At 41.9% G+C, this 12,415-nt stretch overlaps 1 protein-coding gene across 2 annotated transcripts in view; it reads left to right on the top strand.

Moving 5' to 3' along the window:
- The window catches only part of DDHD1 (DDHD domain containing 1), a 67,796-nt gene that overhangs the window by 28,272 nt on the left and 27,109 nt on the right, over window positions 1-12,415 (top strand). For both annotated transcript variants that reach the window (XM_075150761.1, XM_075150762.1), the window contains 2 exons: window positions 1,632-1,760; window positions 3,572-3,719. In XM_075150761.1, coding sequence (XP_075006862.1) covers window positions 1,632-1,760; window positions 3,572-3,719 — 277 coding nt within the window. The remainder of the gene's footprint in view (window positions 1-1,631; window positions 1,761-3,571; window positions 3,720-12,415) is intronic.

Here is a 12,415-nt window from a genome sequence, read left to right as displayed (position 1 = left end):
ATCTGCAAGGAGGTCCCTTGCCTTTGCCACTAGGCTACGTGCCTGTCTCAGGACATCACGGTCACTGTTGCATTGTCTCCAAGTCTGAAAGAGGAAGTTTTGCTGGGAATTTCCTCTCCTTCTCCAGTTCTAAATTGAGATTTCTGGACATGGACTCATCTCTGCACCTGCAGGGATGCTTACGAAAAATCAGCTTTCAAGTTCATTGAGTTCTCACTAGATTGCTTCTTGCTCTGGCCAGTCGTTAGCCTAAGCTGAGATGTCTGCTCTTCAAAGTCAGGCTTGCTTCCTTTCCTGTTCTTGCTGTCAGTGTAAAACAGCAACATAGTTCTAGTTATTTTTTGTGAGTCAGTTGTTTACTACAACAGAAGGGGTAATCCTTTTCTAATCTCCTTTTTTCTTACAGACTTCATTTAATTTTGCATCAGACTACGTTAGGTCTATCTGCCTTGGCAAAGAAACAAAAAATACTGAAGGAGAAAGGTCACAATGTCTAGCTTAACGTGGCCGGTTTGTGCTGTAGCAGAGTTAAAATACGAAATCGCGATGGCTCAGGCTTTCTCAGAATGTTTTTAGAAGAGTATAAAAAATTCATTTGAGTGGCTTCAAGTAGGGCACAGGTTAGAGCTCCACTTGTTATGGAAAAAACCCAAACCCAAAACAATCCCTCTGGGTGTTTTGCACGACTTTGGGCTTTTTAGCAAGACCAATGACAGTTAAATAACACTTTTTTTTGTCACAGGGCTGTTGCTGCTGTCGGCTCTCCAAATCTTGTATATCCCACGTTAGATGAGACCTAAGCAGTGAATTTCCAAACTTAGGTGAAATCCAAATTACTAGTAATACAGCTGTGGTACCGCTTTGCTCAAGCAAGCTCTAAGCCTTAGATGAGAGATTCTGACTTGCGTTATAACATGCCTGCTGTGCTTAATCCCGACAATCAGGCAGTGTGTCATGAGGTTGGTCCCGAAGCTCAATCAGTTCCAAATCTGGAAAACACAAGAAGTGCACAAAAAACACTAGAGCTCTTAATGGCTTTTGAAAGAGCTAGATTCTGTTCTGTGCCAGAAATCACTCATTCGGAGGCTTTCTCATTGAACCGCGTTTCCAGCTCCTAGATATTTCTGACAGGATAGAAATGCAATGGAAGCCTTCTAGTAATGGAGCCTTGAAAGCCTCTGTGTTACTGCAGCGTCCGGTCAACACCAGGGATCTCATTGTACGGACACAGGAGAGAGAAGATGGGAGTGAAATTGCTCTTTTTCCAGTGATGGGAGTGCATGGGGCAGCCACCTGGTCATCACACCAACCTGCAATATTTCAGGATGCATTGCCCCGCCCCGGTTTTTTGTTTTCAGCTAAGGGAATATTTTGGAAACCTACCATCCCAAAATGAGGGTGGGAGGAGAATGATGTGAAATGTCCTCAGAGGTGGTCTCCAAACTGCTGCTTGTCCTGGTCAAATTATCCTAAACGTAAAAAACTTTTCAAGGTAAGAAGTAATACAGATTTAGGTATAATGGAGCTCTAGATTTTAACCTATGTGTAAATTACTCTTCTCTCTCTGTGTTTGAAGAGGCTTTTTTTTCCTCTTACCCATCTAAATTAAATGTTGTTCCTTTTTGCTGCAGCTATTCATAGTCTAAAGTTGAGTCGCAACCATGTGGACTGGCACAGTGTGGATGAAGTGTATCTTTACAGTGATGCAACAACATCTAAAATTGCAAGAACTGTTACACAAAAGTTGGGGTTTTCCAAAGGTAATATTTCTCAGAGTTTGTAAAGAGTATTGTAAATACCAGTATTTTAAGTTTGTTACTTTAACACTAGAAGGAGATTTCAAGTTTGAAGTTTTAATATGTGACTAGCCCACTTCGGCCATTGCAGTTTTTACAGAAGAGCATATCAGGGTCCTTAGGTTGTTGTACGTAATTATAACTAGATGTGAATAGGCTATGACTTATTTTTATTACATATTCTATTATTATTTTGGGTGCAGCAGTTAGCATTACATAATAAGTATATGAAAATATTACAGTGGCAGAAGCTAGCAGCTACGCTGTAAGAATTACGGTTCCCTTTGCAGCCGTAACTTCACCGCTGTGTACTTGCATACGGTGATGCATTCCTTAAATACATGATCATACCTTCCCCTCTCGCCAGCTCTTGCTTTTTTTCAGTTCATTAAACAGAAGTATGAACTGAGAGAAGGGGTGAAGCATTTAGACAGAAATTGTTTCCAGTAGGAATCCAGGCTCATTTAAGCTCAAAAGTACCAGTTCTAAAGCCAGTAAGGCTGAGATGGTTGGAAGAGAGGATGGTCTCTCTCAAGCAAAAGGCAGATTATTGCCAACCTAGAAAACTGGAACTTGTCCTCTTTGTCGTGGTGCTCCTGTGCACTGCTGGACAACTACAAAAACAAGATCATACACATCTGTTTTGTTCCTTGATTTCTGAAGAGACAAGACCAGGTAACAGGTTTGGCTTTAATCTCCATGCCTGTGTTCTGTAATTAATGCCCTCTTACCCCACAGGGCTCTTGGGTGGAGACTTAATTAATGTTTGTCAAGAATTAATATAATTCAATGCTTCAGTTCCAGAAGAAATGAAGTATTCTGTGTCCAGAATATAATTTGAGTAGTGTGTAATAAATAATAAGTAAGATCTGTCCTAAACAATTCGGGAGGAGAAATATCAAATAGAAGCCCACTTCGTAAACAAAACCTATCCTGTGTAAAAACTGCCCTTAGTGGCTTTGTAGCGTTTTCCTCCTCCTTAAAAACAAAACAAGTTGTTTGTTTCAATTTTTGTGGTGGGGAACGATGCTGCCTTCCTCGACGGGGCCATGGGAAGGGGTTGCTGGATTCGCGCGCAGCTAGCGCTGCTGCGAGGCTGCGGTCCTCTGTGTGGGTCTGTCACTAGAGGGGGATGGAGACACGCTGTGCCCGTGGGTTTCTCAAGCCATCGGCGGGGCACTGAGAGAATAGCCATATTTGCTCCGGGTAATTGATTTTTGGTTTGGCCGCTGAGCTGGAGAACGAGCGGGGAAATTTGAGGTTGGATCCGCTTGAAGTAAAATATAGGTTTTCCCCATCAAAATGAAAAATTGTAAAGCTTTTCAACCAGCTCTCTTAATTGGGTCAGAGAAGGAATGACAACGCTTGTCAGTTTTGTGGCCAGATCATTTCCACGATCCTTCCGTGCTGTGGCAGTGAGGTGGAGATGTAAGGGAGTTTAATGGTTGAGACACACAGAAGAAAGGTACTGTGTTGTAAAAGTGGATGGACAATTATACAACTGTTTTTTAAAAAGTTGTTTTTCAAAACATCTCTGAAATTAGTTGTCTTTACTAGTCATACATTGACTGATACAATTAATATCACCTAGTTGCTCAAATCTCTCAGGAGTTTAAAATTGCAGATATTTAAAAATACATGCTATTCCTTTATGTATAATCTTCTTTTCAAAATACTTTAATGTATTGGTCTGAGACAAATCAAGCTTCTGTCAACATATAAGACCGTTGCACTGCGTAGAATGTAACTGATCTAGGATAATGTTTTTTCTGCAGCTTCAAGTAGTGGGACAAGGCTACATAGAGGCTATGTAGAAGAAGCTACGTTAGAAGACAAGCCACCACAAACTAGTCACATTGTGTTTGTTGTGCATGGTATTGGGCAGAAAATGGACCAAGGAAGGATCATCAAAAATACAGCTATGTGAGTGCTTCGTAATATTTGCAGTACCAACTCGAGCCTGAATGTAAGGCTGACGTTATAAATGACAGCAGACCCTTCGGTTTAAGCTGTATCTTCTGTTTCCTTCTTCTCCTCTTCCCTTGAGTCATTAGTCTTTATATTGTGGATACTTTCTATGTTAATTCGGATGTATGGACTCAGTGAGAGCAGCTGCAAGCCAGAAGACCAAGAAGAGATATATTCCGTTTTCATGACCAACACTTGAGACTTTTAGGGGACTGGCCCGTGAATTTCTAGCACCTGTAGTCGGTGACTTTGCTGAGCAGGGGGAGATTTTTCATTTGGTCAAAATCAAGGGGAATCTCCGTTGTTCCTGCTGGTTGTCAGAATAGTGGAAGAGTGAAGCGCATACTGGTAAGAGAGGGGAAACGGGAGCTAGCAGGAATGTTGGCATTCCTAACGGGGCAGAGTTACTCCATGCAGTTGGAAGCTATGGCTGTGAGACTGCTCAGGGAGTTCTGTGCATAGATGCCAGTTGAAAAATAAAACGTGATTGAAAGTTTACCAGATCTTTTCATTGAATGTCTTTTGTGAAGACTGGTTTGCAAATGGCTTATGATTTGACATCTGAGCTAACTCAGAAGGCCAATTAAGGTGCTGGTAATGGGAAGAGAAATTCCTGAGCTGTTGAGAATGCCGGACCTGAAAAGATTTTTGAATATTAGAAGAAATTGTAAAGTTGTGATGACAGCATTGTGGGGGACAAGGTGGTGTTAAGGAATGCTTCATTAGCTGAAAGAAGAGGCTAAAAAAGTGTTAATTGCAGATCTGTATTGCGCAGAGGGTTTAGTATGTGTGTCCCAAATAGTAACACGTTCCATCAAAGCTGACAGGAGTAGTGACATACCCGGTGACTCCTGTGAAAGTGTGTGTCGAGCCAGGACTGCTGATCTCGTGGTAAGAGCTTTGTGAACCTCCCTTTAAATCCAGAATGGCAATGTAGGTCAGTGCTTATGTGCGGTCGCTGTGGTGTGTACCATCATGTCAGCAGGCTCTTGTCTTCGTTCAGCTCGTTGTTCCACTCTGATGTCCTCTGGTGCGGTAGAGCAGACCTCTTGATTTCACTGCTGTGTCATTTGTCATCTCAAAGCAACAACCTGCTACTCCCTGCTCCCCTTGTTCTGGCACTTCACTGCTCTTTTATTCGTGTTATTTAAGAGCAAGCAATCAAAACCAAAGAGAAAAGGATCCACAGCCCTTGATAAAAAGCTGAAGTTAGTCACGAAAATAAATGTAAAAACTTACATTTTTGTAGGATGCAATTACACTGGAAATGCAATTACCCTAAATATAAGTTGCTGTTTTAACAGCGACAAAAAATAAAACTTCCACCTTGGAATCATTAAGGTTTTCTGCTTTTTCTTTCTCCCTGCCCCATTTTCCATTGAACATACATACAGGGGTTGTGTGGGTGGGTTAAGGACACAGTGCATAGGCGTTCATTCCATAAGAAGTCCTGCTTTAATTGGCAGTCCGTTATGTGAAATCGTTTATCTAAAAGGGAAACAAGACTTTTTATGCTTCAGTAAATCTCGCTCATGTCCTCAAGAAATATCAGACAGTATTGCATAGCCTTTTAAAATGCTAATTATTGGCATAAATTGTGTTTTCTGTACAAAATCTGCAAATGAAAGCATCATTTTAGATTGGTGTGTCTCTTTTTTTTTTTTTTTTTTTTAAATTGCTTAAAACTTATCAGGGAGGAAGATCCCATATGTTCTAGGAAGACATTTTAGAAGAAATATCTGCCGGGCCAGCACAATGGCAGCTCTCACAAGCCGTACTAGCACTTTCTGTTAGCACTTTAATCCGTGATATGTCTGTGGTTTTTTTGTTTGTGTTTTTTTTTTTTTTTAACATTCTTTTGCATTAGGGACACAGGGAAGTCAAATGTTGCCTTTTGAAAAATGATAAGATGGATAAGGAGAAATATTTTTTGACCGTTCACACTTTAAAGTAGAAGCTAAGAAGAAAAGACTTCAGTGTTTTTTTCCTTTTCCATGCGTATTCTTTAGTAGGAAACCTATAGTTGCAGCCATGCTAAATCTGTAACTTAAGCCATCGGTCTGCCCATCAGTGTCAGCACTCCTTTCTTCTCTCATCGGTACCTGGGTACCACCAGCAGATGTAGAAGGCACTGTCGGCCCTCAGAGCTCGTCGTTGTCTTGGGCTGTGTGCAGCTTTGAAGGACTTGGCTGTCACTTGTGAGATACACGTGCTGGTGTGGGAACCTTGGGGTGGGTGTGTGCGTGGCCCTTAGAAATAGAAAGTTGCTTTTGGTTTAGGCCCCAGGAATCTGGCAGGACACGTTCCTCGGCTGAGTGCCACCAGTCCTCTCGGTGGGCTCTGGGACACGGACGGGGAGAGAACAGAGACGAGGCAGGTTGGGCGAGGCAAACTCCATGACACCTGGCATTTTTTCTGGTATGGTGCTTGGAGGGACTCTGGGATCTGCAGAAGGGAATACTTGTTGAGGTGCTTTCCCTTTCTACCATCCACAAGAAAAAAAATCTCTTGTGCATTTTGTCTTTGCCACGTACATTTATTCTTGCTTCTTTTTGGGTTCGTTCTACCCTGGGATAAAACTTTTGTATTTATTTCAACCTGTGTGAGAACAACACTTCAGTTCATAGCACAGAAACGTAGCCTCACTTGAAGGAGTGGTCCTAAAAGAAATAAAAAGAAAGAAAAGTGCAGAAATACAGCTTATAACCCAGACATGGAATACTCTGTCTGTAACCCAGGCTGGTGAGAGACCCCACCAGAGCTCACTTGATATGCTCTGTCCTCAGGTTACCGCCTCGAGAAGAAGTCGGTGCAGCTCACGTGATGCATCTGCATCATTAGGCAGATCCGGTTGGTTACAGAAGTGAAAAAAGAACTCTGCTTCCAGGGTAATTTAAAATTATATGCGCTAATTTCATTAAGGAATGGAGTTCGATCTAATCATTAACGTGGTTAGATGCTATGGTCGCAGGGTGTCCTGTAAGTAGGTAAACGGAAAAGATGCGTTTTACCGATGCTTGAATGAACAGGTCTTTGGTAGATGTGACATGATTTTGTTTCTTCACAGTGTAGTTAAACACATTTATTATCTAAATGTAGCACGGCAGCTGGTACCGCAAGCTGCTCCTGTCAGTGCTGATATTAACTGCAGAACTCGCCTGGGAAGAGACAGGACCTCCTCCAGGCTGAACGGTGACTCAGCTGGCCTGATGTGAGCAGGATAACGTGCTGCGAGCTGCTTCGGTAGCATGGGGATGGTCGGTTAAGGAGGAAGAGACTCTATTCTGTATTCCTGTGTAATAGAAACTAAGATATTATGGCGTAATTGGAGGGGGTTTTATTTGCCATCAGGTGCAGTATTCTGGCATTACTAGATTAAAAAAATCATTTTGGGATATCCTTTTCCTTTTACTGTAGACACTTTCATACTGTTTATTGGAATATTTTTTTCACTGAACCCTAATCTCTGATTTCGTTGAGCTTGTGCTTCTAGATTATGGAGGGGGCGGGATGGTGTGTCTTATGTATATATATTAGATAGAATTTAGGAATGTTACTATCCATGTTTCCAACCTCATTTTAAAAAAATCCTGTTGTTTTACCTGACTTAGGTAAAGGTTAGACCTTTAGGCTGGCTCTCTCTAAATTTCATCAGCTCCTGAGCTTGAAAATTGAATGAAGTAACTGTTCTGTGTATTTCCATAATAGCTGTAATGTTGTGACGCTTCTTGGCTGCTCTTACTCTAAAGCTGGTATCTGTCTGCCTCTGTCTGAATCTCCTGTTTCCATTCGAAAATTGTATTTGCCTGTGCTGCTGCTCAAAAATTGCTGTCTGTACAAGAAACATCATCTTGGTGTTCCATAATCACCAATTACATTTTTATTGCAAGTCCCATTAGAAAGCATTTCAATTGTGGATTATCATTATCATAATTACTTCAAAATAGCTATTTTGGTAAATTTCCAGTGGTATGCAAGCCCTCTCACAGGCCTTTCAGGGCATTAAATATGTGCTGCTGGAATCTTAAATCAAGATTTCCTGTAAAATTTTTTCCTATAATTTTTAGCTTTTCAAATATTTGGTAGTTTTGCTTATTTTCCATTTAAATGCTTACATTGCATTAAATACATATTACGTGCTTGTTTTCCATTCTTTAGTGCTGGTAATAATTGCATGTTCTTCTGAAATTAAGTATCCAAATGGTAAAAATTGTCTTACAGGTTTCAACTTGAGCTTGTCTTGCAAGCTAAATGCAAAGTTCAGCCCAAGAGGTAAAAGGGCATTAAATACTTTCGTAAGAGCTTGTTTTGTGTACATTTATTAATTATCTAACACATGACTGCATATTGGATGGAAGCTGTAACAGCCTGTTCAGGACTTAGATCTATCTCTAGATCTGTTCTCGTTCCCGTCCTCCCCCCAGCCCCCATTTCTGCCCGGTGCTGCTCTTTCCCTGTCCACACCAGCACCCCTGTCTGTATGGTCCCCACTGCAGTTGATACTAAGGTATCCGAAAAATTGGAACCCCATCTGGAAGATGGGGAGTGAGTGGCGAGGAGGCAGGGGCCAACAGCGGGAACAGGGAATGCCTGATCTGCTGTATGCCAAAGCCAGCATCTCCCTGAAGGGCAACCTTGCCACCGTTTGGAAAGCAGCGCTGGGGAGGGAGGCACTCGCACGTGGAGCACCCGGATCTCCGCAGGCTTGTCTCGGGGATCACGTAATCAACTGGCCGAGCAGCTTGAGTTCCTTTGATCATGCAGGGTCCCATTATTCTTGAAAAGGATGAAGTGTGAGTCACGATCGTGCTTACTTTGGTTGCATCCTAGAATTTCCATCTTTCTTTGGAAGTAAAATGAGTCGGCGTATGTCCTAGAGCAGCGGTCTTAATGTGGTCTGGCTGGAGGGCAGATGAATCCCTCAAGAACAGTGGCAGAAGATGACTTGTGTCTTGCAGTTTGCTCTTTGAAATTTGTCTGGAGTAAGACTTGCGTTTGCATTTCTGCGGTGCAGCTAAGCTTTTGGAAACAACCTCCCTTTCATTTCCTCTGGCTTGAGCAGATCTCGATTTTTATTACTCATGCCGGCTACTCTCACTTTGACTTACCAAATTTAGCTTAAGCCAGCCCTGAGTTTCCTCAATAACTCGTGGTATTATTTCCTCAAAGAGGCAATGAGTGCTGCCCTCCATTTGAGGGAACTCCGGAGTGGTGAAAGCAGCTGGGGAACGCTTTAGAACATAATTTACCAGTTGTGTGACCAAAAATCAGGAGCGGATCCACACGGTTTTGCAGGCAGTATCATAGAATCGTTAAGGTTGGAAAAGACCTCTAAGATCATCGAGTCCAACCGTCAACCCAACACCACCATGCCCACTAAACCATGTCCCTAAGCGCCTCATCTACACGTCTTTTAAATACTTCCAGGGATGGTGACTCCACCACTTCCCTGGGCAGCCTGTTCCAAGGCCTGACCACTCTTTCAGTAAAGAAATTTCTCCTAATGTCCAATCTAAATCTCCCTTGGCGCAACTTGAGGCCATTTCCTCTCGTCCTATCGCTTGTTACTTGGGAGAAGAGACCGACCCCCACCTCGCTACAACCTCCTTTCAGGTAGTTGTAGAGCGCGATGGGGTCTCCCCTCAGCCTCCTCTTCTCCAGGCTGAACACCCCCAGTTCCCTCAGCCGCTCCCCATCAGACTTGTGCTCCAGGCCCTTCACCAGCTTCGTTGCCCTCCTCTGGACACGCTCCAGCACCTCCATGTCCTTCTTGGAGTGAGGGGCCCAAAACTGAACACAGGGTTCAAGGTGTGGCCTTACCGGTGCCCAGTACAGTAGCGAGAGTTTAGGTTTTTTTGTGGGGATATCCCATTGACCTATCAAGAGTTCAGAGTAAGAAGTTGGCTGGTGTAATGCTTTTTAATGCATTCCCTTTTTCTTGGTTATGGATCATCTGACTGAAGAGAGTCTGCAAAGATGAGTTGGGAATAAAATGAGTATCATCTTCAAGCCTTCAGGCATTTTGCTCTGTTAGCAGCTATCAAGGTCATTTTATAAAATTTGTGAACCAGCTGAAGCGAACTTGTCTGTAGCTCTCCAGTTTTTAATGTAGTATTTGTGAATGCTCCACAAGAGGAAAATTAGTAGCATAACACAGCGATAATTGTAAATACGTTAATATATCTCTGGAATATACTTGCTTAAGCAAGGATGTATACCTGTGAAAAGATGGTTTTATTATTTTAATCAGAGGAAGGCAGCCAAGGATGTTTTATTTATGGTGAGTCTCAAAGTATCTATTTTCAGGCCATTACTTCTTGCATGGAAAATAGCAATATGTCAAAATGCTTTCTAAGGTATGCATTGCATCTGCACCTGAGTGATTTTTTTTTTTCCTTAGAAAAATAATAAATTTTAGTTGTTACCATGTGTTTTGATGTATAGATTTAAGTAATTGTTGCTCTGGGGTCAATATTTCAACATCCATTTGTATTGGAAAGGAGAAGAATTCTCTGCCTTTTTCAATGAGGATTTATTACTTCAGTTGGTGTTAATTTAGCGAGTGACTAGAGGGACTTGCCGTCTAATAAAATAGCTCAAAATATTTATTTAAAAAAAGCCAGAAGAAGTTAAAAAAAAAAAAAGACTTTGTAGCAGAACAGAAAAGCAAGTGTATAGCAGGTATATATTCTGGGGGTCTGCATGTGAGTGTAGTCACATTGCTTGGCAGTTACACCACAACTTTTATTAGAATTTATAATATAAAATTGTTGATCAAACTCAGTGGGAGGTGTTGTATAGTGCCGTTCGCTGTAAATGAGATGTGTTGCACTGGGAATTGTTCTGCTGGTGTGTTTTATTGCCTCCGTGATTCTTGTGATCAGGAGATTGGTGTGACATTGCTGCTGTAAAATAACGAGAGAGAGAATAATTGCACCTCTGACAGTATTTGGCTGGTAACACCGAGATGGATTGCTTCAGAAAGTTTAGTGCAAGGCAAAAAAATTAAATGTTTTTGTAACTCCATAGCTTGTAATCTGCAAAACTGCAGTCAGTAGTTTGTAGTATTAACCAGCTTCAGAAGGTTAGCGTGCAACGCAGCGTATCGTAGTGGAGGAGCACACTGGAAACGCTGAGAAATGCAGTCGCTGCTTATTGATCTGATGTCGGTGAAGTGGCAGTTAACAAAACCTTGTTGAAACAGACCTTTTGTCCGCTTCTACCAGAATGGATTTTGCCAGGCATAAGGAGGATGCACACAGAGTTGGGGTTTGGTTTTCTAATGTACCCGAGTGCTTTTGAATGTTTGTCCACAATTCTAGCAGAAGTTTGGGACTATTCTGCCGGAGGCTGAACCATGTCTGGGCAACCTCAGCTGACATCGGGGGGATCCCTCCAGATGCGAGTAAAATTAGTTTTTGCATTTCACAACAATTTGGATAAGGACACTAAGCTGGCACAGCCTTTAGGAGGGGAGACTTGAAGCTTTTCCCAAAAGCTTTGGCAGAATTGCTAGGCTGCGCTGGTTTTTCCGAACTCAGATATCTAGCTTTAGAAAGGAGACTTTTAATTAAAAAAATCCTCTGTGTCAGTTTGCCTGTGAATAGCTTTAGTAAGACCTGGACCCTTTTGAACAGGAAGAAACTCTGTAGCTGTCATATTTGAACATGGGGACGTCAATAGCTCTAATAGCTATATTTTCAGAATGTTTACAGCGGCTACTGATTTGTAAATAATTTGGATGTTTTTTCCTGCACTATTAGGACCAGGTTATTTACCGGTTCCTTCTTTTAAAGTAATTGTTGCTGTGTAGAATTCTGTGCTTTATTCATACAACGTTTTTATGCTTTTACTACTTTGAAGCCTAGCAGCTTTAGATTACTGCTTGGCTGGTTTCCTGCTAAACTGTTTCCGAATTCATCTTAGCTGGCCACCATCCTCCTTCGTGCAGAGAAAGTTAAGCTGACTTGGCAATACCAGAGAATTGTTAGCATTTCCAAAGAATATTCATTTAGATTTTAGGTCCCTACATTTCCTTGTGCTAGTAATCAACTGATTTTGTTCAGACAGGTGTGCTTCTCTTTTGTTTTGGTTACTCGGGGACTCCAGGTATGTTAATGTATTTGCTGAATTTTTATCTTCTTGATAATCTAGAAATTCCGTGCGGCTGAAGTTGGGCTCTCAGATAAGCGTCCTTAGAGGCGTGCTGTGGGGTGGTGGTGGGGAGGGTTGGTTTGTCCTTTGCAAGGCTAGGTCAGTTCGGGCTTAAATCAACCCCGGTTTGAGCAGATCCTCTTGCTGATTTTTTTTCCTCATCATGGGAAGGACATTCTGCTTTACTTAAACCTTTGTCATCTCGTCAGACTAGAGACAAGGAGATTAGGAGTGCAATCAAACCAGGCTTTAAAAATAGAGATGCTGATTAGTTGCATTTCTTGGCTGGTTGGTCAGGCCATCGGTAAGTGCTTTGGAAGAAAGCGTGTAAAGGATTCTCCCCCTTCTTCCTTCGCTTTCCTTCCCTTCATCAGAAAGTAGGTGTCACTTACGGAAAAGTGTTTTGACTGCCTGCTTTAAAAATTTGGTACATCATTGATCTGTGTTTTTAGTAGCATAATGTGCTTTTCCTTTTCGTGGGAAAAACATGATAAAGA

The sequence above is a fragment of the Calonectris borealis genome, chromosome 5 (genome assembly GCF_964195595.1).
Source record: "Calonectris borealis chromosome 5, bCalBor7.hap1.2, whole genome shotgun sequence".
NCBI lineage: Eukaryota > Metazoa > Chordata > Aves > Procellariiformes > Procellariidae > Calonectris > Calonectris borealis.
Note: the sequence above shows the minus strand (reverse complement) of the source record. Positions and strands in the feature narration are given on the sequence as shown.